At 45.8% G+C, this 27,900-nt stretch overlaps 1 protein-coding gene across 1 annotated transcript in view; it reads left to right on the top strand.

The window, feature by feature from the left end:
* Positions 1-545: 545 nt before the first annotated feature.
* ano8b (anoctamin 8b) overlaps positions 546-27,900 on the top strand; it is a 48,295-nt gene continuing 20,940 nt past the window's right edge. Inside the window, exons 1-7 of the mRNA XM_069927884.1 lie at positions 546-647; positions 4,303-4,359; positions 18,809-18,919; positions 21,990-22,122; positions 22,533-22,671; positions 25,304-25,400; positions 26,079-26,195. Coding sequence (XP_069783985.1) covers positions 548-647; positions 4,303-4,359; positions 18,809-18,919; positions 21,990-22,122; positions 22,533-22,671; positions 25,304-25,400; positions 26,079-26,195 — 754 coding nt within the window. The 5' untranslated portion in view covers positions 546-547. The remainder of the gene's footprint in view (positions 648-4,302; positions 4,360-18,808; positions 18,920-21,989; positions 22,123-22,532; positions 22,672-25,303; positions 25,401-26,078; positions 26,196-27,900) is intronic.

The raw sequence follows: 27,900 nt of genomic DNA, 5'->3' as shown, positions 1-27,900 counted from the left end.
TGCTGGAAGGGTTAACTCGGCCCTGCCTCTGTTGTGTGGCTTTCCTGTTCTACCTTGCTGCCTTTTCCCCTTGTGCCCAGCTTGTGGTCACCTCTATATTTTCCTGCCTGTAACCTGTCACCGAATCCGCCTCGCTATGTTATTCCATTCCTCCGATCGTCCTTCTGTCAATCACGTCCCCTAAATCAGCCCTTTCTCTCTCGCTCTCTCTTTGTTCGAGGCTCGGGCGGGGACATGAACCGGATGATTAATCGGCTGCTGCATTTTATCCTGGAGCCTTGTTGTGTTGGGTAGATGTGTGTGCTTGTGGGAGAGTGTGGATGGGGAGGGAGGGTAATGATCGGTAAGAGCTAGCACAAAGCCACAGCAACAGGGGATGTGCTGGGTGGGGGGGGGATTGATTATAAGCAGACCCTACGCGCCCCCCTCCTCCTCATCCCACATGCAACCCTAGTAGTCAGTAGCATCTGTCCTCTCCGGAGCCGGACAGAGCGGGGTGGAGGGGGGCTGGGAGGGGAGTGGGGGGAGACAGAGAGAGAGGGAGGAGATGAGGAAGGAGAGCTCGGAGGGGGACAAACGACCTCAGCCCGAGCAGGAGATGGAAGAGGCGACGGAGAAGCGGGCGGCCGCCGCGGCTGGAGTGTCGGGTGAGTGGAGTGGCTGGTTTCTCCGGGGAAAGGAGCGAAGTGACATTGCAGCTGGGCTGCGGGGGACATGGTCATTCTTGATGCGGTTTGAAGTCCCTGCGCCCAGGCTCTACAGGACATCGTGTGGGGGGGGGGGGGGGGGGGAATGAACTGGTTGAAGAAGGAAAGCCGACTCCCTCGCCTATTTTATTTTTCGTGGGATCTTGCTCTGCATCACGGAGTGGGGGAGATCTCAATCAGGGGATGCAATTGGCTCCATGCAATTATTTCTGTTAGCAGAATTCCTTCGGGGAGAGGCTGCCGAGTGGTTGAAGGTGCATTTATTGAATTGATCGGGGGGGTGGGGGGTTGCTGGGCTGCGGATTGCCAGGGTCCGCATGCACAAGGCGCCCTGGTCCATTTTCCATGGCCACCACCTGGGTCGGGTGCTCCCAGCTGTGCATCAGCTGTGAAGGGCACACGTTTGCTCCGCTCGCCGGCGCTGGTCCTGACCTGCTCACTGATAGGCCGGGTCTTCCTCACATCCGGTCGCCTCCTCAACCAGGGGCTTTGCGGTCGCCCTGGTTTGTCCCTCCTCCTTCAGTGCTGGACCCTCTCCTCGCTGGCAGGTCCACGCGTGCAGACACGCACGTGGGCACATGGGTGCTGACACCCCAGCTCAGGATAGGCATGCAGTGGGAAGGGTGGCGAGGTACAGCTCAGGGAGTCCAGGCAGGAGGAAACGAAATTACAAGGGGCACAGACAGTGCCTGCAGCAGAACTGCCTGACATTGGAGGGCCCAGGTTTTGGGTCAGAGGAAGAAGAAGGTGTTTTTTTTTAACCTAGAGATGGTGGGGATATGGATATGGATTTGTGAGCGTGTGGTGGGGGAAGAATCGAGACGAGAACTTGAATTGCCAAGGCACAGAAGGCTATGGATCAAGTATATAATGTATCTCGTGTTGTCAGTTAATTGGGGTATCTGGGCGGCATGGGCTCGTGGGCTGAAAGGACCTGTTACCGAGCTGAATGTCTAAAAAGTGCTGTGAGATTAGTATAGATCTGTTCACGATGGTCATCAGAACGGCTGTCTGACTAGGATTCTGTAATGCTCTGGCTCTCAAGGCACACACTTTTGCACATGAATGCATAGACACTCAAAGGTGTCATGCACACACACCCACACAACTGAGTGCAGTTGCAAGCAAGGCCTACATAGATTCATAAGTACATATATCTGACATATATGACAGTACACAAACATGAACACGGACATAAGTCACATGTGCCCTTGATCGACAGAACCTGCAGCCCAGGGTGCTGAATACTACTTCATTGCTGCTCCAGAGGTCAATTTAGTGTGCCCTGAGGGAGTGATGTCTTGTGTGGCTCAGCCACGGAGTACAGTCACTGCACCATCAAATGGGTGATTATAGAATAGAAATGGGAAGATGATAAAGTGGGGGTGTAATGGTAAACTTTAGAGTTAAGAAAATCAAATTGGACAGGGCAAATGTTCAATGCTAGTTTACTGAAATACTAATTATAAAAGAGCCACTTCCCACAGAGTAAATAACATGTCTGCAGCCATTGTTTTGACTTTACAAAATGATCAGTTCCAGGGGTATTATCAAGATATCCACATGATTTGTCAGAACTATTTCAAAATATTCACTGCTTAATTTTCAACAAGCGTTAGACTCTCACAAAAAATGAATTTGTGTGAAAAGCAAATATTTATAGAATATTCTGTTTGTTAAATTGAGAGATGTTAATGCCATGATTGGAGTATTTTCATTACACAGTTCAAGAGTCCAAGGCCTGGAAGAAAGTAAAGCTCTCTCTACACCTCAGGCTCGAAACATCGGTTCTCTATCTTTACCTCCTGTAGACGCTGGCTGAGTTCCTCCAGTATTTCTGTGTGTGCTTTACTACAATCACAGCGTCTGCAGACTTTCATGTTTCACTCCCTTCACAATGACACTTCCAGCATTCCCAGCACAGGTTAGATACAGAGTAAAGTTTCCTCTTCCCCACCCCACCCCTCCCCCCCACCAACCACCCCACTTTCCCAGTAACATGTCTGATCTGCATCACAGAGTTCCCATCCCTACTGCAGTACTGCCTTTTACCCGCCCTGACTGACCCCTCTGTTGTGAAATTACTACAATTTTGCAGCATAACAGGTAATGTTATGTGACAGCTGTCACACCAAACTTCTCCAGGCTACTGCACTCTCCTCAGAAACCGAGAACGCTTCAGTTCTGCTGAATGTCAGAATGTTGGGGGAGTGGTGGACGAGAATGGAGCTGATCCCTGTCCTGCCATCGACACCTTGTGTGCAGACGACAACTGTGTTAGGCTTTCCCCCAGTCCTGCAGCACCCAACCCTCATGATTAAAAAACAACTGCCTCAGGGGAAAAGTGAGTAAGCAAAAGGACCCACTCCAGGAATGTTCTGCTCCTTTTCCAGGGTTAAAAGAAATTAAATATCAGTGCCAGAGACCGTTATCAGCGAGCTCCCAGTGTAAAATTATGGACATCTCAAAGACTTCCTGCAGCATTCAATGATGTGCTCCAGGGCTTGATTTTTCTGATTCACTTCACTAATGCAAGTTAAAAGCCCCAATAGTTTTTGGACCCTGCTGTGCACAAAATGGCTGCTGCATTTCTTACAACAATTTCAAACCTGCTGGGGTTGTGAAAGGCATTATAAGAAATTGAAGTTCTTTCTTAAATTGTGTGGTGCTCATTGTGTGAAGGTTCTTTTTCGCATGTCTCACTAGAAAGGCTAACAGTTATTACCCGCACCAGCTGTGCTGGTGGGGAAGGTGTTCCAGGACGTGAACCCAGTGACAATGAAGGGACAGTGATGCATTTCAAAGACACACATCTTGAAGGGGAACCTGCAGGAGGTGGTGCTCTCGTGCATGTGCTAGCCTTGGTCTTGGTGGAGGGGTCACAGATTTGGGAAATGCTGTTGGCGTAGCCTGGACAAGTGGCTCCAGTGCATCATGTGCTGTGCTGTGAGACTCTGAGAGAGACAAACACAAGCTGATGTGCCCTGGAGCATCTGTCAGAGAGCAGATAGATAGGAAATGACTGAATCACCAGCCTGGACAATTGTGGCATTTCAAATTTCCTGTCTCCTATTCTAACCCAGCTGACATCCCCAGTGAGGAGATAAGGGTTGTATTTATGCAATAACTTTTTAAAAATTCTGCATGTCAGAAGTAGATAGAACCATTGAAAACTGCAGCACACAAACAGGCTCATCTAGCCCATTTTCTTATTGACCCGCACCTGGACCTAAGTCCTCCATACCCTTCCCATCCATGGACCTCTCCAAATTTTTGCTAAATGTCAAAATTGAGTCCACATTCACCATTTAAGCTGGTGGCTGGTTCCACACTCTCACCACTTTCTGCATGAAAAAGCTCCTCCAATGTTCCCTTTAAACATTTCACCTTTCACCCATAACCCATGTCCTCTGGTTCTTGTCACACTTAAACTCAGTGGAAAACACCTGGTTGCATTTGCTCTGTCTATACTCTAATAAGTTTCTGTGCCTCTATAATTATGCTGCAATAACTTTCAATAAGGGAATGGTTGCAGAACAAGACATTGGGTTGCACAGCACCTATAACCCTTTAATGAAGTTGTTTCCTCACACAGGCAGAGTCAAGAAGCAGGAACAATCTCAGGATAAAGGGCAGGATACTCACGACAGAGGTGAGAAGGAAATTCTTGTGAATCTTTTGAGATTTCTTCAACCCTAAGGCTGTGGGTTCTCAATCACTGAGGATATTCAAGGACTGGGAATTAAAGATGTTTGGATTCCAAGGGAGGCGAGGACTCTGACAAGAGTTGGAGAAGAAAATTGTAGATGCTGGAAATACGAATCAATGATGGGATGGAACACAATTAGTGTGATGTGATGATAAAGTGGAGTTGATGCGCAGGGTGGTATTCTCCTGGATTGTGTGTGTTTTGGAATTGTACTACAGGGTTTCAGCAGAATTATTTCTCATATATTGCCAGAAATGTAAAGACTTCTGTTTCTACATCATTTCCAACCATAGACATTCAAAGTGCTGTACAACCAACAGAACACTTCTGCACTTTTTCTCCCCCAGCCTTTTAATTGAGGGGCCTGCCTGCTTTTTGGTCATACTGTGAAGAAGGCCTCAGGCCCAAAACATCGGTTATATATCTTTAATCCTATGGGTTTTGTAAGACTTGCTGAGTTCCTCCAACATTTTTGTGCTTTTACCTCTTGAAATGTAGTTACTTTCTGATAGTGCAACACTCCCTCAGTTCTGCCCCTCTGAATGGAGTGGCTCTCCCTCAGTACTGCGACATTGAACGGTGTGGTATTCCCTCAGTTCTGCCCCTCTGAGTGGTGTGGTACTCCCTCAGTGCTGCCCTTCTGAGAGTACATCACTCTAGCAGCACTATCCCTCCAACAGTGTGTACGACGTCAGTATTATACCTCAGTGCAGCACTTCCTCAGTACTGCCATTCAACGGCATAGCTAATGTACCACAGTAAGCTTTCCCAAAGAGCAATATGAATGCAGATAATCTGTTTTAATGATGTTCATTGAGCGGTAAATGTTGGTAAATGTAAATGTTGGCCCCGTGCTGCTGCATAGATCCCTGTGCATCATCAGTGATAATAAGCGATGAGTGATCTCACCAAATTCCATGACTTACTCATGACAATAAATTCTGATTAGGATGATAACATCTCTTCTAAAGCATTGCCCATCTAGCAAAGTGCGCTCCCTCAATGCTTCCATGCCAAGGGTGAGTACTGGCCCTCCCATGGCGTGCTGTTCCATCAACGTTACCCCTCGGGATGGTGCTCTCCCAGTGCCTCCTCTCTTGTGGCACGGCATGGTGGAGTTCCCTTGGTATCACTGCTCAGGCAACACAGTACTGCAATACACAAAAGTTCTGGAGCAAGTCAACAGGCCATGCAGGATCTGCAGGAATTAAAAGATGATTTGGGTCTGAGTTCTTCACATTCCCAACTAAAGGCTTTTACTTCCTATGGATGCTGCATGACCTATTGAGTCGCTCCAGCACTTTTGTATGTTGCAATAGACCCCAATACCTCCAGGTTTTTTTGTTTAGCCCCCTCCATTCTGTTCATCCCAATGATGCAATGCTATCTCATTAGCCGCTTTCAGGTGGCCAGAATACCCCAACGTAAAGCCTCCTAAAATACCCAAATGTGGCAGTTGGGAGGCCACTTGAAAGCGGAGAACCCTGACCCAAGGCGTACTTGCCCAACCCTCCTCGGGTAGGAGTATTCTTGCTTCCAAGTGCTCCCTCCTAGGCACCTGAAAGCAGATGGGACTACGGCCACAGTCGACAGGAGCAGTCATTTGCTCCGCGGCGCTTCTCACTGCTGTGGACCTTTCAGGAGCCAGAACAGCGCCTTCAGTACTGCCACCTGAATGTCACTTCGCGCATACCCGTGGCCGGCTCCGGAGCCGCATTCTCCCAAGTTATTCCACCTGAAAGCGGCTTCTGAGAGACACTCCCTCAGTGCTGTCCTGACAGAGCTACGGTCCCCTTGATATTGCACTGGAAAAATCATTAAAATCTTCCCTGCACTGTTGAACATGAACCCAGAACCTTCCAAATTACTGTTCTCAGCTAAGCGAAAGCTGACACGTCATGTGTGTAGATATTCAGACCGGTGACAAGATTGGGATTGTGTCTCATGGAGTTTTTTAAAAAAGTGAGGTATGATGATTAAAACATACGAGACCCTTCATCAAGGTATGAACAAAATGTAGTCAGGTCCCCGAATAAAATGGTTTGGGGGGGGGCAGGGGGAGGAGCAAAATCACATAGGCAGGAGGGAGGGAGAGCACACCAACAAACAGGAGGAGGAGGTATGGCTCTACGGATGGAAAGGGAAGGGGTGGAGAACAGGAGGAAGAATGGGGAGTGGGCCAGCAGAAACCGGAGAAGTCGACGTTAATGCCATCTGGCTGGAGTGTGGCGAGACGGAAAAATAGGTGCTGCTCCTCCAGTTTACAGGTGGTCTTGGTTTGACGGTGCATGAGGGGCATTGACTGGCACATCACCACTTTATGTTGATGTTTCATGTTGATACTGCCTGGCCGGCTGAGACTCTCCTTTATTCACTCACGATTTCAGCATTTGTGTTTCTATATCTTGCTTCCACTCCAATGTGGCAGGTCCTGTGTCAGGTATCCATGTGCCCAGTCATATTCCACCGGCTCTGGTTATGCTGTGGTATCCTCAGCTGAACAGCATTCCTGCTTAGTCATTTGATCATTCCATAGTCTTTGAATTCCCATCTCTCCTCCACTGTGTGTGACTCCTGCATCCAGATCTATGCAGGCATCAAATGTCCCTTCCACCTCCCCACCGGCCGGCGAACCATCAGTGGGCGTTCCCTGACCTCGAAGCTCATCCTGTTGCCTTCACTGACAACAGAATGCGCCAGTCTGATGCAGCTAGAGATATCACTCCCAGGGTTGAGATTCTGGGCACTGTTGTCATTTATATTTAATGGAAATTCTATCCTTGCTTTGTGAATATATCACCTGATCCCAGCCAGTCCAAGCCATCTCTTCCACAATTACACAAGCTGAGAAATACATGGAGATGGTCTAGTTACCCCACACCAAGAACAACAAAGGCTGTTACACCTTGGTGCACAAGAACAGTGGTTTTCACATTTTTTTTCCACTCACCTACCACCTTAAGTAATCCCTATGCCATAAGTGCTCTGTGATTACTTAAGGTGGTAAGTGAGTGGGAAGGAAAGGATGAGAATCACTGCTCTAGACCCAAATTTTAGTGAAATATTTTGCTTGAAAAAAAATGGTAATTGGGCCCATTTCCTTTGGAATTAGAAAACCGTGCACATAACGAGTCCTTAAAGAGATCCCTTACTAATCACAGAGCACCTATGGCACAGGGAATACTTAAGGTGCTATGTGAGTGGAAAGAAAAAGTTTGAAACCACTGCAGTTGAACATCTCGAGGCTCTTTGCAAAAAACTTCTAAACCAAAATGTCATAGATAAGGAAATGCATGTTTATAGCAGGAGATTTTAGTGAGTACTTAAAAAAGAGAGGGTAAGAATGATCTTGAGACCGGAATTGAGTAAAATGAGATCCTGGAAGGTTGTATGAGAGATATAATGGTGGGACATGGAAAACCCACAAATCAGTGTCAGGGTGATGGGTGAATGGGGAAGTTCAGGAGGTCAAGATTAGTGAGGACAGTATAGACATGGGATAGAGAATGAATGAGATTGGAGGAATTGCACTGGCTGAATGGCCAGCTGGGATAAAGAATGAATGAGATTGGAGGAATTGCACTGGCTGACTGGCCAGCTGAGTTAAGCAAAGTGGACCAGAGCAACAGGGAGGAAAGGGTCATCATTCCATGTGGGTATGGTATTGACTTGAGGTGATGAATAGGTTCCTCCTGTTGCCATGTGAAATATCTCTGAGAGGGCAGATCAAACCATCGTTATCATTGGAGCCATGGTGACGAGCACACGCTAAGGTGGTGAATCCAGTTTTGTGTGATCCGAATGTGAGCTGCAAATTCCATCACCAGAGTCATTGAATTTACCCAGACCCCAATTAATGCCATAATATAAACGAGCTGGCGTTTGTATGGCAGGTTACTCCGCATTCACCAACGCACGTGACACCCAATTAGATGCTTTTTGAAGAGCAGTGACAGCCAGTTTGAGCAGCGCGAGCTCCTAGAGCAAGTGGGACCATGACCAGCAGGTCAGTTAAGGAATAAATATGTGCTGGGGGAGTCTCTCCAGGTGCCAAGGGACCCATACTGTCCCTGCAAATGAGCAGATAGCCATAGACCCACTAGAATTGGGAAGGAGGAACGGGAGTATCAAAATCGGGACTGTCAGGCTGGGAAAATGGCTTCTTCCTGCAGGCTGTGGTATTGATGAACAGTATCGAGATGGCAGAGGTCGACAGCATCGAGTCCACGCTGCTGAAGATCCAGCTGCGCTGGATGGGTCACGTCTCCAGAATGGAGGACCATCGCCTTCCCAAGATCGTATTATATGGCGAGCTCTCCACTGGCCACCGTGACAGAGGTGCACCAAAGAAAAGGTACAAGGACTGCCTAAAGAAATCTCTTGGTGCCTGCCACATTGACCACCGCCAGTGGGCTGATAACGCCTCAAACCGTGCATCTTGGCGCCTCACAGTTTGGCGGGCAGCAGCCTCCTTTGAAGAAGACCGCAGAGCCCACCTCACTGACAAAAGGCAAAGGAGGAAAAACCCAACACCCAACCCCAACCAACCAATTTTCCCTTGCAACCGCTGCAATCGTGTCTGCCTGTCCCGCATCGGACTGGTCAGCCACAAACGAGCCTGCAGCTGACGTGGACTTTTTACCCCCTCCATAAATCTTCGTCCGCGAAGCCAAGCCAAAGATCCTGTAAAGATTGGGTCTCTTATAAATGAACCGTGTAAATGATTTCAAAGTATTTATCTTTGTTTATTTTATATCTTTGCCTTATATGTGATTGTTATCTGCTGTATATTGTGTGTGTGTGTGTGTGTGTGTGTGTGTGTGTGTGTGTGTGTGTGTGTGTGTGTGTGTGAACTGCGGTCCGGAGAAATGTTGTTTTGCTTGATTGTATACGTACAGTCAGATGATAATGAATTTGAACTTGAACTTAGACCTTGTCTGAGAAGCAGAGCATTCAGTAGTACAACACAGTATGCAGCCTTTGGAGAGGGATTTGAGCCCAACCTTGGGTTTCAGAGGCAGGAGTAAAGCTCACTAAACCATGGGTAGGAGACCAAGTATCCTTCCCTTAATTCAGGGGTGGCCAAGCTTTATTAGTTGTGCGCCACAGACAGAAGCATATAAGGAGTCTTGGGGCAAACAGAAATAAGCCTGGCAGTTTTCACCCACTGTCGGCTCCTTTAACGGGCCATTTAAAGCCAGTACAGAGCCCAACAGTAGTCGGGCTAGGTGGTTGGACCCTGCAGGGGAGAGCTGAGACTTCACTACCTGCTCTCTGCGGGTCCACATTGGCGGCAGTGTGGCCATTACAGTAGCTCTGGCAGTTCCACCATTTTTTTTCTAATGGGTCACTTTAAAATAGACAATGGGGGTCACAGTTGGCCCAAGATGGAGTTTGTTCACGCCTGCCTTAAATCAACGTCCCTTGCCAGCTGTGGATGGAGTAGGGTCCGGGGAAAGGGCAGAGATGTCATGCATAGCAGAAATGAAATGAATGGCGATGTTGTTCGCAGCAGTTGGCGAGATGAGACAGGCTAACAAGGATCATCAGCGTGGCCATGCCCAGTCAACGGAAGCCAAAGTATTTGGTAATATTGGGAGAATGGACTCCAAGGCCCCTGTTTTACGGTGATTCAATGTTAAGGAAATGCAAACGAGAAGGAAAATGCCTCTGTGCATTTGGAAGGGAGGAAGGAAACCCACGCAGACATGGGGAGAATGGACAAATAGTGCCAGATTCGACCTGGGTCATTGGCACTGTAACGGTGTTGCGTTAACCTCTACACTGACCACGCTGCCCCCTTTTAATGAGAGGCAAGGAGAGGCACATCTTTGAGAAGACCTGCCGAAGTTTCCAAGAATACCTCCACCTCTTTACTAAATGCAGATTTGCTGTGTACAGAGAAAGATGCAAGGGTCCTTTTCAAGGTTTGCTCCTCAGTGGCAGCATGACAGAGGACTCTGTGATCTACGGGCTGCTCCTAGGGACACACACAGAGTTAGACAGCCATAACTGCTGCAAAACCATCTACTCAGTGAAAGACACTGCCTGAAACCTGTTGGGGAGGCATATTTCAAGCTTCAGGAATACATGCTGAGGGACGCACTGATGCTTGGGACAGCCAACGCGAAGGTGCTATGGGGAAGGACCACGGTCTAGAGTCCTCCCATTACTGGCTGGGAGGACTGAGACCAAGAGGAAGTCCCTCAAACAACAGGGAGACGGGGGGAGGGGGGTTGGGGGGGGGGGGGAAGAAGCGAAGACGTACCACAGTAATGGTGCATTGATGGGATTGGATAGATATGATTGACACTATGGGTGTGAAAAGACTAATTGGCTTTCTCCTTTGTAAATAATTGATTGTAAATAAAGTCTATTTTTGGAAAAAATAAGTTTCCAAGAACATGTCCATCTAGAATCAGCTGTGGCAAAGGCAGCCAGTGAATTTTGAGCCAGTGACATAAATCAGTGACAGGGTAATGTGAGAGTTGTCTTTTCACCCTAGCATCATGTCTACGCTCTAGAGTTTGGAATGCATGGAGGTGGAGACACTCTAAAGTGGGAACAGCTTCTGGATCAATAGTCCCCTGGGAACATATGTTCCATGTGCTGCCTCAGCTGGTTGATTGATGATGAAGTCTCTTGATTTGGAGACCATGAAACTAGATCAAAATAGAGAGAGGGTGTGTGAGAGAGTGGGGGGGGGGGACTGGGAAGAGAGCAGGGAGATGAAGAAAGAGAGAGTGAGGTGAAAGAGAACAGCAAGGGAGAAAGAGTGAAAACAAGGAGGAGGGAAGGAGAGACCAGTGTAAATGTGGAGAGTGTGGAGCAGAGAGAAGCCAAAGAAAATGAAATAGAGAGCTGAATGAGAGTGCAGAGAGAGATCGTGGGGCAGAGAATTTTAGGGGAAATAAAGTCCGAGAGAGAGAGGTAATGGTCCAGGGGGAGACCAGGAAGAGTTAGAAAATGGAAGAAGAGGGAGGCTAGGACGAGGAAAAGCCCAGGAAGAGAAAGGGAAAATAGGGGTAGAGAGATAGAAGAATTGGAACATGTAGGACAGAGGGAGGGAGTAAAACTGGAACAGGCCAAGGGAAGGGGAGAGACAGATTTAAAAGAGCTACCATGGGCTTCACAGGGATTGCTGACCAACCTGCTTTTACTCCGTGTAACTAACACCTGAAAATGTGTAGCTCCCTGTTGGAGTTTGTTGGCTTTTCTCGAAGGGGATCAGACATTAGCAGGACGCCGCGTCCAATTCCAAACGCTCCCAGGTTTGTGTTTTTATTTTTCTGTCTCTGAAGGAGTTGTGGCTTTACAGGTACCAACAACCCATAACCTTAGGGCTATTTTTTGATAGGGGATGGCAGTTGGGCTGGGAATGACCTCACGGTGGGGTCTGTTCCTTTCTTGATTCGTAGCCCCATTCAGAAAGACTCTCACTCATACATGCCGTATACTAACACACACACACAGAGCATGCAAATTCACACATGATTGCAATCATGCTCATCTGGAATAATACACATAAACATGTACAAACACATGTGCACGTGTGTGTGTGCATAGACACATGCCCACACCACTTTCGTACAATGGCTGGCAATTCCTTATTGCCCAGGGTGCTGAGGCACATTATTAGCCACAACTGTACACTCTAGTATGCATGATGCATGGTTTGGGGTGACTCTGTCCCGAGGTAGATTTAATGAGGTGAAAATGTAAATCATTACTCTTGAAGAATGATGGGAAGCCTGAGAGTTTTGTAAAATAGGAAGGCATTTAATGGGGAGAGTGGGAAGAATCTGCTTCCACTCATGAGGAGGAGGCACTATAAACAGGGAATCCAGAGAGGAATTGGAGAGAACAACCTTGATCAGAAAGTGCTGTGATGTACTGAAACGCACATGCATGTCGAAGGCGGATGTATCGCCTGGCCATGGAGCTGCTTTGTATTTTTAACTGATAAATAAAAAATCGGATTTTCAAAGCCTAATTGTAAAATAGCTTTTTTGTTCCACCACATTTTACCATATTCTCCTCATTGAGTTTACACCAGGTCACGGAACAATCCCATGCTTAGTTTTTCACTTCTCTCCACCAATTTCCCCCTGATTTAATTAATTTATTTTCCTTGAAGAAAAAGAAATTAACTTTCAAATTGGCCAATCCCGTGTTGTTGAAGTCTGCGTTGGCCTGTGGTATGACGGTGGTAAATGTTAACAAGTCGATACGAAATTGAATGTGTGCATGGCAATGGCGCTGACTTGAATATTGTGTGTTTATAGAGTTTATAAGTTGATTCATTCGGGGTTTTATAATTATGAAAGATATCACATTTTGTTCAATATACTGTAAATGTAAAACATTCTGTGACCACGCCTCCCCTCCTCCAACACTCTCTTGTTCGGATGCTTGCCAACATTTTCTATACCTTGATAAAGGGCGGCACAAAACACTGGTTATATACCTTTGTTATATAAAGGACACTGTTTGACCTGCTGAGTTTATCCAGGTTTGTGTTTTTATGTCAACCATGGTTTTTGTGGTTTTACTTTTTTAAAAACAACCTCCCTCATTTCATTTTAAAATGGTAGAAATTCAAGCCCTATAGATAACAGGATAGAAAATGAATAGGGTCAGGCCATAAACTCAGACGACACAGGAGGGAACAGTTGGCCTCTCATGTCTGTGTTGTCATGTTGAAAGGGCAATCCAATCCCCACTCTCTCTTCACAGCCCTACACAATTTCCCCCATTAAACATTCACTCAATTCTCCTTCTGAATGTTCCCACAGAAACTGCTCCCACCTTATTTTCATGCAGCATAGAAATAGGCCTTTTGGCCCAACTTGTCCATGCCAGCCAAACTGCCTACCTGATTCCTATTTGTCTGCCCTTGGTCCATATCTCTCTGAACCTTTCCCATCATGCATTGGATTTTCAGGCACAAGACTCACACCACCAGGTTCAGGAACAGCTGCTATCCCTTCACCATCAGACTCCTCAACCACAAACTCAATCAGAGACTCTTTTATGGACTCTTACTTGTGGACTTTATTGTTTTTTTTCCCCCTCTCTGTATCGCACAGTCAGTTGTTTATATTTCTTGATAACACGTTTACATTGTGTACAGTTTTTTTTGCACTACCAATAAGTGGGTAATTCTGCCTCATCCATCGGGAAGAATCTCAGGGTTGTATGTGTTGTCATGTATGTACTCTAACAATAAATCTGAAATCAGAAATATTCAGTCATAGTAGGGCAAAAAAAAAAGTGACACTGATCTAGTGCAACATCTTGGCCTCAGAAGTAAAACTCAAAAATCTGTAGACACTTTGGTTGAAGTAAAAACACACTGGTGGAGAAACTCAGTAGGTCAAGCAGTGTCCTTTATATAGCAAAGGTAAAAATACATAACTGACGTTTCGGGCTTGAGCCCTTTTTCAAGGTACTTTGATGAAGGGCTCAAGCCCGTAACATTAGTTATGTATTTTTACCTTTGCTATATAAAGGACACTGTTTGACCTGCTGAGTTTCTCCAGCAGTGTGTTTTCACCAAAGTCTTGGTTTCCGTTGGGGTCAAACGAAGAGAGTTGCAAATTAGGAATTAAATGAGTTGAAAAAATCTGAATCTGTCCTGAAGATTCTATAAAAAGTCTATACATAGTGAGAATGATAAAACTGGACGTCAAACTAGAAATTGTCTGTAGGGGTGTAGTCAACAGCTGTGTCAGGGAACGGAGACTGGCGCCCAGTGGGTAGCCATGGCCACCTTCCCCCAAGGGGCTGCTTGGCGAACTGACGGAGGAGCTGCAGGAAATAAATTGATTTCAGGCTTAGAATTGCTCCATCAGCTGGTGCCTGGAACTGGAGCTGAGGCAGCAGTGGTCTTACTGACAATTTGAAACTCTTGGCACTGTCTGAAGCCAGATCTGTTTCTGTTCTGAACTGCCTCAGTAGCAAGCAGAGGTTACAATGTGTTAAGTCCCACTTTAGTTTAAGCAAAAGCACAGCAACTTGCATTTATATAGCACCTCATCAAGACTATTTTATTGTCATAATAAAACAAAAAATGTAATATACACGAAATTTCAGCCAGAGAAAGAGAATCCCCCCGAGGGTGACTGAATGTCCATGGTTTCGCCTCTAGCATTCCCACAGCTCTGCATCCACACAGCCTTCAGTCCAAACCGTCAGCAACCGAAAGTTCTAGATGCACACTTCTGACACAATCAGGGAGCACCCAGCACCCTCTCGTATCATGGTTCTGATGCCTGGGATCCCATCAGCTGGACACGAGCCAATCTCCAGTGGCCCACAGCCTGGTGTAAATCCCACTATCGCACTCGCCATCAGCCTACGTGGGTTCCCCGCCTCGAGTCACCAACAGCCCACTACTGCCTGTGGGTTCTTCCACCTCAGGGCCCTCACTGATCCGCGGCCACTGTCCCGTAGAGCCATCTCCTCTGCCTCTCTTTCTCAAATGGAGGGTGGTTTCCTGTTTTCTGGTGCCCTGCATCAGCTCCCCAATTTCCCCAGAGTCTGCTGCCAATCGTAGGTGCCACCATCTTGGGTCCAGACCTCAAGATCGCGGGATTTTAAAATAAACCATCACTGGCTCCTTTAGCGGATTGTTTAAGGCCCGTACAGAGCCAATGGCAGTCAAACTGGGCAGTTGGACCCCCACAGGGCTGCGCTGAGACTTCGCTCTCCACGCCAGAACCACCTTTTTCTAAAATATTATCAAAATGTAGTGTAATAAGAACACAAAAGCTAGAAGCTGAAATAGAAACCCAGTCTCTTGATTGTTCCAGACTTCAATAAGATCCTAGGTGTCTTCATACTTCCACATTCCTATCTCATCCCCATTTGAGAAGGAGAAGCAGAGGAGAAGAACCATGGGATGGTGATCATGGCGGCAGACCAGTGAGGGGCTCTGCGGTTGGAGAAACATCCAGGCGGCAGGCTGTTGGTGACTTTAGGTGAGAAACCCATTGTAGGCTGCGGGCTGCTGGCCACTGCAGTTGAGGGATTCACATCGGGGTGCAGTCTACTGGAGACTGGCTCAAGGAGAACCAGGTATCGGAACTGGGATGCGAGAGGATGTCAGAGACCCTGAAGGGTTTCTGATCGTGTCAGAGGTTTGGATCGGGAGCTCGGGTTGCTGACGGTTTGAACTAGAGGCCGTGTGGCTGTGGAGGGTGCAGGAGAGCTGGAGGCGAATCCACGGATGTTCAATGGGGGGCGCAGGGGGCTCTCATCTGCTTCTCTTTGTCTGACTGTAAGGGGCTCCGGGCAATTTCTGCTGATGCTGAATCTTTGACTTTATATAGCCCTCAAAATACAATTTTGTGTAATATTACACATCTGTTTTATTACATGACAATAAAATAAACGAATCGAGGCAGACACTTGAACAGGCAGGGAATAGAGGGGTGAGGATTAAGGGCAGGCTGATGGGCTTTGTTACATTGGCATCATGGTTGGCACAGACTTTGTGGGCCAAAGGGCCTTTTCCTGTTCTGTACAATATTCCAAGTTCTCATCTGCTCCCAATCTAATTTATTTAGATTGTTTGATGTGAATCCTGTTCTTCTAATGTCGAAGGTTGAGTCTATAACCTTGGAAACTAATAAGGCTGTGGAAATTAAGACTTTTTTTTTTGATTTTATGAATAAATGCGTCCAGCTTGGGAGAAACCATCAAGTTCTTGCATGGTGTTCTCGGAGATGTTACCAGGTACATGTGGGCGTGCAAGCTGTGATCAACTGGTCCACCGCAGATCGAAGCTCAGTGCAGACTGGGACCATGCAAGTCACTGCACCAGTCCTCAGTCCACCAAGCTGCTGGTAGACCTTACAGGAAGGTGAAAGACTGCTTAATCTTCATCAAGCTCACAGACAAGGCTTGCAATGCATCCAGACTCAGGCCAAGCTCCTAACCATTGTTGATTCCTTCCCTGAACCCTGCAGAGTGGATGGGCATCACATTAAATGGTGTCATAGATTTGCAGATTGGAAACAGAGCCTTCAGCCCAGCGAGTCCCTGCTGACTACCCACTTACTCCTAATTCCACCACAAATTCACATTCCCATCAACTTCATCCAAAGTTCAAAGTTTAGATTTATTGTCAGAGTACATACATCACATACAACCCTGAGATTCTTTTCCCTGCGGGCGAGGCAGAATTTCTACTTATCGGTAGTGCAAAAAGAACTGGACTCGAGAAAAGATACGTCTACAAAGAGAAAAATGTAAAGAAGAAGGAAGTGCAAACAAACTGTGAAATACAGAAAATAAATGTTCAATAATAAATGATGTGCAAAGTAAGAATCCTTAAATTTAAATTTTCGATGTAGACATACTGCACAGTAACAGGCCCTTTCGGCCCATGAGCCCATGCTGCACAATTACACCTAATTGACTGGTACATTTTGAAGGGTGGGAGGAAACCTGAGTGTGTGTGGTGTGTTCCCCCCCCCCCCCGGGAAAACCCATGCAGGTCACAGGGGAGAACGTGCAAATTCCTTACAGACAGCGTGGGATTTGAACCCGGATCGCTGGCGCTGTAACAGCGTTGTGCTGAGTCTCTGAATTTGTTGTTGAGGAGTCTAGATGGTGGAGGGGGAGCAACCGTTTTTGAACCTGGCGGTGCGAGTCTTGTGGCGTCTCTTTCCTGATGGTAGCAGTAACAACAAAGCACATCCTGGGTGATGTGGATCCTTGATGATTGCTGCTGCTCTCCATCACCAGCTTTCAACGTAGACTATCTCGATGCTGGGGATTTTTGCCTGTGATGTACTGGGCTGCATGTACTGGTTTTTGCAGGACTTTACGCTCAGGATTATTGATGCCTCGCACCAGGCTGTGATGCAGCCAATCAGCACACTTTCCTCTGCACATCTGTAGAAAGTTTTCCATGTCATACTAAACCTCCGCAAACTCCTGAGGAAGTAGTGGTGCTGAGGTGTTTCACTCACCCATGTGCTTTAGGAAGTTTACAGTGGCCAATTAACCTGAACGTCCTTGGGATGTGAGTAGAAACTGGAGCACCCAGAGGAAGCCCATACTGTCACAGGAGGAACGTACAAACTTGCAGACAGGAGCCGAGGTCAGCATTGAACCCGGGTCTCTGACACTGTGAGGCGGTGGCTCTGCCACTGTGCCTCTCCACACGTCCATAGTCAAATGATCCCATTGCATACTGCTCCTATCATACAACAGCACTCTGCCAACATGGTGAAACTCCTCAATTTCTGAGTACTTACCACTGGGTGAAAGCGGTTATCAATGGCAGAATTGCCCTGGTGTCCTGTGCACCAGCACAATCTTCAGTGAATTGAGGAAAAGAATGTTCAAAGACCAAGAGTTTATAAGGGTGGCAGTGGTCGCTGCCCTCCTACATAACTTCTGTCAAGCGCTACCTTTGGCAGGCACCACCCACCCCCCCAACTGTTCAATCCATAGCAATCACCACTACTGTCTCTGCAAAATCCTCCAAATCCACAGGGGACACAAGAGGCTTTAGATTCTGGAATCTGGATCAAAGACCAAACTGCTGGAGGAGTTCAGAAGATCGAGGATCATTTGTGGAAGCAAAGGGATGGTTAATGTTTTGGTCTTAAATTTAAATTTAGACACACAACTTGGTAACAGGCCCTTTCGGCCCATGAGCCCATGCTGCTCAATTACATCCAATTGGCCTACACCCCAGGTACATTTTTAAGAGTGGGAAGAAACCAGAGTACCCATGCAGACACAGGGAGAACGTACAACCTCCTTACAGACAGCGCAGGATTTGAACCCAAGTCCTGGTGGATGGCACTGTAAGAGCAACGTGCTAATGGGTTCGCTAACCGTGCCACCTGTCCTGATGCAGACCCCCAAGCCCAAGTGTCGACCATCCCTTTGCTCTCCACGGATACTGCTTGATCTGCCAAGTTCTTTCAGTAGTTGGTTTCTCTCCTCCAAATCCACTGACCAGATGACTACTGTCAGCGTCCTTTTCCAGGCCAACATCACCAGCTTTGAGGCCCTGATTTTGTGCACCACTCCTGATAGCCATGCCAATTGCATACCCAACTTGGACCTGAACTTGGACACAGTAAGTGTTAACAAGAAAAACAGTTTTTAAAAAAATTTTCAAAGGTAAAATGGAGATGGACCCTATACCAGTGTACAAAGGAACACGATTGTAGTAAATGCTCAGATTGCACTGCAGTTGAGTTGCACTCTGAGGGAAAGTTACATTAGGAAGGATGCAAGTGCATTTGGGTGTAAGATTATATTTGCATGAGAATGTATATTGCTTTAGCAACTATCTCTGGAGCCTTCTTTCTCCTACTTCTTACTCTTTCCTGTTTGCTGAAGCTGTTTTTGTGTCTCTATGCAGATAAACTATTCGGCAAAAGCTTCCTCCAAGCAGGACGCTATATCATGTCCCATAAATCCTGGATGAAGACAGTTCCGACTGAGAATTGTGACGTACTGATGACATTTCCAGGTTTGTCCTTGTCCTGCATTAAGATAATGAGCCATTTATCTGAAAAGTTTCATGCAGCAAAACTTACTCTAGGCGGGTTGGGCATGAAGGTTCAGAATTAAGTGTCTGTCATTATCTTCTCAACTCTAGGTAGTATAGATGACGCTGCATTTGCTAAGGGGCAGTACTGAAGATGAACTGAACTATCAAAGCGGCATTGACAATGGCATTTCTAGGGGGTTGCGGACCGCACCGGATGACATCAGAATGACTGTCTATAGCATTTTTGTGCAGTGTTTCAGCAGAAATGTATTATTTTTATAAAAATATCCCTGTAGTTAGTTATAACAACAAAAACATTTTTTTGTAAGCCCAGCTTAGATGATTCAATATACCTACAAGGCTAAAACTCGAGGCTCATTTGCTTTTTGAACCTCCTAATGCGCTCCGGTCAGACCTGTCATTATGACCCAATTACAATGACACTTCAAATCACGTGGTTTCGTCTGCCCGCGCCACAAGCATGCGCTGTTGTTTTCGTTGCTGCTGGTGTTTTTATAGTCGCTGTGTTGGTCAAATTTTCTGGAGTTTTAGCTAGAATATTGTGGTCATTAGTATTTGTAAATACATTTAAGCTGGACATATGATATTGTAATTTAAAGATGTAATTTTAATTTTGCTAGTTGTTTATCTCACTACTGTTGCCATTACATCCAGTAATATATGGGAATTATGATCTACAAAAACAAAAGGATTCGATATGATCTGGTACTGGAGGAGGACCAATGGGGGTGGGAGTGACACCATGAGTTACCGTACTGGGTGATGCCAACCCCAGTGACACCACTGGGCATTGACAAAGACATACTGCAACGTTGGACTGTCGGTACTGATGGAGAGTTGCACTGTAGGAGGGGTGGTACTGAGGGAGTGCTGCATTTTTGGAGTGCCAGTACTGAGGGCTGCATTGTTGGCATGTTGGTCCTGAGGGTGTGACCCTACTGAGAGAGTGCTGCACTGCTGGAGAGTCAATACTGAGGGAGTGTTGCATTGTTGGCGTCAGTGCTATAAGAGTGCAGCACTGTTGGAGTACCAGTGCTGAGAGAGTGCTGCATTGTTGAAGTGTTGGTACTGAGGGAGTGTTGAACTCAGCTAGCGCCATCTTGGACATCTGTTGTCACTCCATCAAGGACATGTACAAGAGGCAGTGTATTTTTGTTTTATTTACAAATTTTGAAGTCAAACCGTGCAAAGGATCAAGAGTGGTGTCTTTAAAAAGCAGCCTCTATCCTCAAGGACCCTCACTGCCCAGGCCATGCCCACTTCACATTGCTACAATCAGGAAGAAGGCACAGGAGCCTGAAGACGAGCACCCAGTGGCATATTTCCCTCAGCCATCAGATTTGTGAATGGACAATGAACCACAGACACTACCTCACTTTCTCTTCTTTTTGCACTAATTTATTTTATCATTGTAATTTATAGCAATATTGGCTGGCACCTGTAAATAATCATGGATAAATACAGGGTGCCCAATGTATAATTATTTATAGGATATGTTACAGGCAATAAATTTACATTGGTAATTTTATGAATAGTCTACATTTATGTATTAATTGACTATTTATATACAAGATGGTGACACATAGAATTTATAGCAGGATGTGTTACAGAGAATAGAGTTACACTATTGTATTCTCTCAGTAGTATAAATAATTAGGTGACACATTGTAGGTTAAGATTCATGATGTACACTGGCATAAATATTGATCTGGCCTCCTGTAGGTGCTACAGATGAACATTGTGAATATTATGTTGGGATAGATGATAGATATTTTTGGCTGTGTTGGATATTGACTGTGTATTTCAGACTTGGTGAATCCCGTAATAAGTTGGAGAAACATTAAATTAACTTTGATTGAATTTAGCAGGTTTAATCGCATAATGACGCTGACATATCGCGTTAGTTCAACTGACCTAAAAAAGTTTGGCCTCGGATTTTTGTTTGTACTCAGCATCTGATGCCTCTCGTGTTAGTGTCCAACAATCGTCAGCCAGCATTGATGGGTTCCAGTTGCCCTGCTATCGCTTTTCCATGATGGCAATGCCCTGGTGAAACCTTTCACCGTGTTTGTCATTGACTGCACCAAGATCAGCAGGGAAGACGTCCAAGTGCGAATGCAGAAACTGAATTTTCAATGACATGTTGCATTTTGTGGATTTGTCTACTTGAAGTAGACTTAAAATATGACAGGAAATCTCAAAAATAGGTTATATCTAAAAAAAATGGAACGATAGGAAAATTTAAGGTCATTTGCATGATCAGCGGCCCATAATCCACAAAATCCACCCAAAAACGTTCAGGGAGCAAAATCGTCATTGTCCAGTGTAATGGTTCTAATGTCGTTGATTAAGGGATAAAGATCCATCCAAAGAACCTGACTGCTCTTGGAAATGGTGCCCTAGGTCTTTTTGAACAGCCCAAGTGGGATGCTCCCTCATTCCTGCCTGTCATTCAGTGCAGTGCTCTATGACCCCTCTGAGGGTCCAGTCTTCACTCACTGTTGTCCCTTTGATAATGCATCACCTCCTCAGTGATAATTATGGACTTCATTTGGTCAGGGCTAAAACTCTGGAATTCTGCCTGACGGCACTTTAAACATACACAGAAACGGGTCCCTCGCCCTCCAAGTCCACAGTGACCATTGACCACCCATACACAATAATATCACATTGGTCTTTATTCTCCTTGCATTCCCATCGACTGCACCCAGATTCCACCACTCGCCTACACACGAGAAGGAGGCAATTTACAGTGGCCAATGAACATACCTACCTTCTTATCTTTGGGATGTGAGAGAAACCCTGGAGCTGTTGGAGGAAATGCATACGGTCATGGGAGAAACTCCACACAGACAGCACTGGAGGTAGGAGCTGCAAGAACTGAAGTGTTTGAATAAGGCAGCTCACCACCGCCATCTCGAGGGTCATTTGAGTTGAGCGTTAAACACTGACCTCGGTGGTGATCCATGTCCTGGGACGGATTAAACAAAAGCCATTCAAGGGCGATGTCTTTCACTTATTCCCATAGATACAACAGATGACCACACGTTGCTATGGCTGCTGAATCACATCCGGCTGGGAATCCCAGAGCTGATCATTCAGATTCGGCATCACAAGCACACCAGTGTTTACGCGTTCTTCATGACAGCCACTTATGAGAAGTAAGTGGGAGCCTGGCCTTATGAAGTCTACTGTGAGATGGCAGATGGATACCGACCCAGGCACGGGTGGGCTGGAGTAGGTGCAGTGGTTTATAGGAGGTTGCTGTGGTTTATAGGAGGTTGCTGTGGAATTATCATGTGCAGGTATGAGTGGGTCAGGTCTAATGGGCTTCATGCATTGCTGATGTGTGTTCCATTGCACAAGCTGCCTCCAGTCCATATAAGTGCATTGATCCTTTATCATGTTTGAGCACTAACTCCGTCTGTCTATGCAGATGATTTCAGACCTTGTATGTGCATTGCCTCTACTATGTGCGTTATCTCTGATCTGTGTAAGTGTGTATGCCTTCCACTCGGCTGCCCTCCCTGGAGGCCAGGTTTGACTCTTTTGTCTTGATGTCTATGGGCAGCTTGTTACGAGGTGCCGAGGAGATGGGTCTGCGTAAACCAGTGAAGCAGGAGTTTGGTGGAGGGACCAGGGTGTTGTGTTGTGACGAGGATTACATCTACGAAAACATTGAAAATGAAATCTACTTCTTCACTTCTCAGGTGAGGCTGGGGACATTTCCATTCACCAACAGTCCTGTTTGTTCACATCACAAGTAAGCAAAGTCCACGTAAGAGATTTGGGTACAAAATCCAGCCATGGAGATTCAACACTGGTGGAGATCCAACTCTGGGATGAAAGTGGGGGAGAGTGGGAGAGCAAGGGAGGAAGAGAAGGAAGGAGAGAGAGAGAGACACTTTGTATGAGAGACTGTGTGAGAAAAAGTGTTTGAAAGAGACTGCATGAGATTGTATATGAGAGAGAAAAAGATTGTGTGTGAGAGAAAGAGGGAACGTGTGAGAGAGACTGTGTATGTGTGACAAAGAGAGAGAATGATTACTAAGAGAAGGAAAGAGGAGATACCCACCAACATTTAGGGAGCAAGGAAGGTTGGGAGAGAAGGAAAAGAGGGAAGGAGAAAATGGGTGAGAAGAAGAGGGGGGGGCGTGGCAAGATGGCGTAGGGAGCGGACGTGCATTCCCGGTCTTCCCCAGGCAGTTATATAAATACCTGTTTTAAGAATATTTCTTTTCTGTTAAAAGTCTTTGTTTTGTTTATCAATTGTTTTTAGTTTAAAATGGCAACAAAGATTAAGGAAAATAGAGTTCAAATACAGAACAAAACTACACTCTCCGACTTTGGAAGAAACTCGGCCTACTTGCCCAGACAGAACCACGGAGTCAAGGCTGGAATTTTCTTAAGAACGGAGCTCATTAATTGGACTGTCGGATAAGCTGGCCTTGGACACCCCTCTGAAAGATGTTTAAAATGGCAACAAAGATGAAGGAAAATAGAGTTCAAATACAGAACAAAACTACACTCTCTGACTTTGGAAGAAACTCGGCCTACTTGCCCAGACAGAACCACGGAGTCAAGGCTGGAATTTTCTTAAGAACGGAGCTCATTAATTGGACTGTCGGATAAGCTGGCCTTGGACACCCCTCTGAAAGATGGTGATGAATATTGATTTGAAATGTTTTATGAAGATAAATTGAAGTAATTGGCATTGGTTGCCCGTGAGTTTTAAAAATCCAGATAACATTAAAGTTTATTAGTGATTTTTTTTGGATGGAATATTGGAAGGATGAACTTATTATCTATAAATACAGAACAAAATTACATTCTTTGACTTTGGAAGAAATTTGACCTATTTGCCCAGACAGAGCCGGAGTTGGTGCTGGAATTTTCTCAAGAACAGAACTTATTAAAGTTGATTTCGGACTCCTTTTTGAAAGATGGCGACGAATGTTGATTTGAAATATTTGAAATATTTTCTGAAGATAAACATATATATGGAACTCCTTGACTTGCAATAAGGTTTATTAGTGATTTTTTTTTTGGATGGAATATTGGAAGAGTGAATTTATTATCTGTGAGTATGCATACATTGCAAACAGATTTTAATAGTTTTGAAAAGGTTTTTTTTAAACTAAACAATAAGACCAGTTTAATATTGAGAAAATTGGAAAAAACGGAAACTTTATTATTAAATTTGGAAATTCAGTAGAAAGAAACTATGAACAAGATTGATGATTTATAAAATTAAAGTCAAAGGAGCAATGTCCAAGAAGAGTTAAAAATTTTGAATAAGTTTTTCTTGAAAATAAACAATAATTTCAACTTAACATTGAGAGGATTGACAAAGTGGAAAATTTGGTATTAAATTGGGAAACACAGAAGAAAGAACTTATGAATAACATTGATGCTTTAGAAGATCAAGACCGAAGGAATTATGTTCAAGAAAATTTTAAAACATTTGAAAAAAAAAACTTTTTTTGAAAGTGAGCTACAAATTCAACTTGAGACTGAGAAGAATGGAAGATTCGGTGTTGAACTGGGATGTTCAGAGGTGTTTTAATTCAGTGGATGAAATTCAGGAAGACTTGAAAAAAAAATTTTTAAAAAACTTTTATTGATTGTAAACAATGTTTAACTCAGTGTTGGGAGGGTGGAAAGGGTGCAAAATTTAATATCAAGTTTGGATTTTCAAAAAAAAGAGGTTATGAATAAGATTGGTTAAATTGATGGACCGGGGTTTTATGGATATAAGAAATGATGATTTTTCGGTTTATACGTGTATTTTGTCTGCCTGGGGGGGGGGAGGGAGTGGTACTTCTGCTCCCGAAAGTCATATGCCACTTGTGGTTTATACCACACCCATTTGGGTTTTTGGGAATTAACCACCACAAGGTGGTTTCCTAAGGGGTTAGGGGAGGTGGGGGGGGGGTGAAAATTTGAAAATTATTTAGTATCTATTATATAATATTATACTAAGTCAATTTGAAATGAATGTATGGAGATACTATAAATAAATTTCGAAAAAAAAAAGAAGAGGGAAACAGCTGAAGAAAGGGGAAAAGTGAATCAAGACAGGAGAGAGGATGTGGGGAAAAGAGAGGAGCGAGTGGGAGAGGATGAATGTAGAAATGTTGAACATTACTTTAGAAGTGTTGCCGATATTGAGTGAAGAGGCGTGGCTGGTGCTGCCCAGCAAAGGGAAGCTCTGTGAGGGAGAAAGGAGTGGAGGGAGGTGACGGGGAGGCAGAGTGGGGACAGGGGAGGCTGGGATGGAGCTAAATGTAACTAAACCAAGTAGATATTGGGAAGTGAAACGAGCTGCTCTGTGTTTTGCAGGAACGGCAGAGTATTATCAGGCACTGGCTGGATAATCTACGAGCCAAGCAAGGGGAGAGTCTGCACAATATCCAATTCCTGGAGGGGCAACCAATCAGTAAGGCTTGTTTCGATCACATGAGCACAAGGACGTTGGGTTGCAAGTGGCATAAAAGCCAGTACCCGACTGACACTGTGGGTCACCCCATCACACCTTGATTTTGTTGGAAACTGCTAACAGGCCATTTTGGTCCATGAGTCTGTGCCACCCAATTAACCTACAACCCCCAGTATTGAATGGTGGGAGGAAACCAGAACCCCAGGGAAAACCCATGCAGAATGTACAAACTCCTTACAGACAGTGTGAGATTCAACCCCAGTCCTGATTGCTGGTGCTATAAAGTTGTTGCCCTAACCACTACACCAACTATTCCTTGAAGATGCCCTGAGGTTGTTACATGCATTTATGTAACATAAAGCACCTTCCTCTGCCTAACTCCATCACGATGCTCAGAGTCCAGAACTAAGAAGCCTTCATCACTCTCTTGACTGCCTCTGAAGTTATCCCTGTGAACCAAGGCTCTGTGGATAGCACTGAAACTTGGATCAAATCCCAGACTAGAGTTTAAAATCCTGTTCATGTGTAGAGGGAAGAGGGGACACTGGTCAAGTGTTGACCCTTAAGGAGGATTTTGAGGGAAGAGGTTGAATATATGGGGAGGAACATGGCAGGAGTGTGGAGAATGGTGGTTGAATGTCTGTCACCTTGCTTGTTGCTGACCGTTCATGTGTTCAGTTGCAGAGCTCATGACTCGAGGGATCATTCAGCAAGTCCTCCCCCTCCATGAGCAGCGAATGCTTAACCGGTTGGTGAAGTCGTGGGTTCAGGCTGTCTGTGAGTCACAGCCAGTAGGTGTGTATGCGCTCTGCCAATGCTGCTTTACTGATGAATTAAACAGAGCAACTGAATTGTACCAGAGATACAAGGATGGGGAAGTGCCCTGAGGCTGGGCAATCTGCAGGTTCAGCACTCTATCACTTCTCTATTTCATACTTATTTGTTCCCTTCATCACTGGGCCTTCCTAGTCTTCTCTGCTGTGGGGCCCTCCTGGTCTTCTCCACTGTGGGACCCTCCTGGTCCTCTGCACCGCAGGACCCTCCTGGTCCTGTCTGCTATGGGACCCTCCTGGTCCTCCCCGCTGTGGGCTTTTCCTGGTCCTCCCCGCTGTGGGCTTTTCCTGGTCCTCCCCGCTGTGGGGTTTTCCTGGTCCTCCCCACTTTGGGGTTTTCCTGGTCCTCTCCGCTGTGGGGTTTTCCTGGTCCTCCCCGCTGTGGGGTTTTCCTGGTCCCCTCCGCTGTGGGGTTTTCCTGGTCCCCTCCAACGTGGGCCTCCTGGTTCCCTGCACCATGTTAGAGTGCTAAATTTCTGGGTTTTGTGTACAAGGATCCCCAAATTGCTTTGTGTTGAAGCTTTCTCCATTAAACAATACTGCTCCTTTTATTTCATCTGCTACCATATTCATCACTTCCTTAACCTGACAATGTTTCCTTTTTGGGTTCAGATAAAAGGTCACAGAGTCAAAACATTGACAGTTTCCTTTTCCACTGATCACATTTTTTAACCTTTTTATTTCTCTCTGTAAACTCTTTGCCTGTCACCTTCCTACCAATTTACACCCAACCTACAACCCCCAGTATATTTTGAATGGTGGGAAGAAACTAGAGCCCATGGGAAAACAAAAATTGTAATTTACTTCCTTCCGAATCATGAAAGGATGTTCCTTGTGCCTGCAATATAGGAACCCTTTCTGGTCCCCTGCTTTATGGCGCCCGCCACCCCCTCACCACTTCTGGCTTCCTTCTTTGTGAAGATCTTTTGCAGTCCTGCAATATAGGAACCCCTTCTGGTCCCCTGCTTTATTGCGTCCCCACCCCCTCACCACTTCTGGCTTCCTTCTTTGTGAAGACCTTTTGCAGTCCTGCAATATAGGAACCCCTTCTGGTACCCTGCTTTATTGCGCCCCCCCACCCCCTCACCACTTCTGGCTTCCTTCTTTGTGAAGACCTTTTGCAGTCCTGCAATATAGGAACCCCTTCTGGTCCCCTGCTTTATTGCGCCCCCCACCCCCTCACCACTTCTGGCTTCCTTCTTTGTGAAGACCTTTTGCAGTCCATCAATATAGGAATCCTTTCTGGTCCCCTGCTTTATTGCGTCCCCACCCCCTCACCACTTCTGGCTTCCTTGTTTGTGAAAACCTTTTGCAGTCCTGCAATATAGGAACCCCTTCTGGTCCCCTGCTTTATTGCGTCCCCACCCCCTCACCACTTCTGGCTTCCTTGTTTGTGAAAACCTTTTGCAGTCCTGCAATATAAGAACCCCTTCTGGTCCCCTGCTTTATTGCGCCCCCCCCCCCCCACCCCCTCACCACTTCTGGCTTCCTTCTTTGTGAAGACCTTTTGCAGTCCATCAATATAGGAATCCTTTCTGGTCCCATGCTTTATTGCGTCCCCACCCCCTCACCACTTCTGGCTTCCTTGTTTGTGAAAACCTTTTGCAGTCCTGCAATATAGGAACCCCTTCTGGTCCCCTGCTTTATTGCGCCCCACACCCCCTCAC

Source organism: Narcine bancroftii, chromosome 3 (genome assembly GCF_036971445.1).
Source record: "Narcine bancroftii isolate sNarBan1 chromosome 3, sNarBan1.hap1, whole genome shotgun sequence".
In the NCBI taxonomy this organism is placed as follows: domain Eukaryota; kingdom Metazoa; phylum Chordata; class Chondrichthyes; order Torpediniformes; family Narcinidae; genus Narcine; species Narcine bancroftii.
This window is presented reverse-complemented; position numbering and strand designations above follow the sequence as displayed.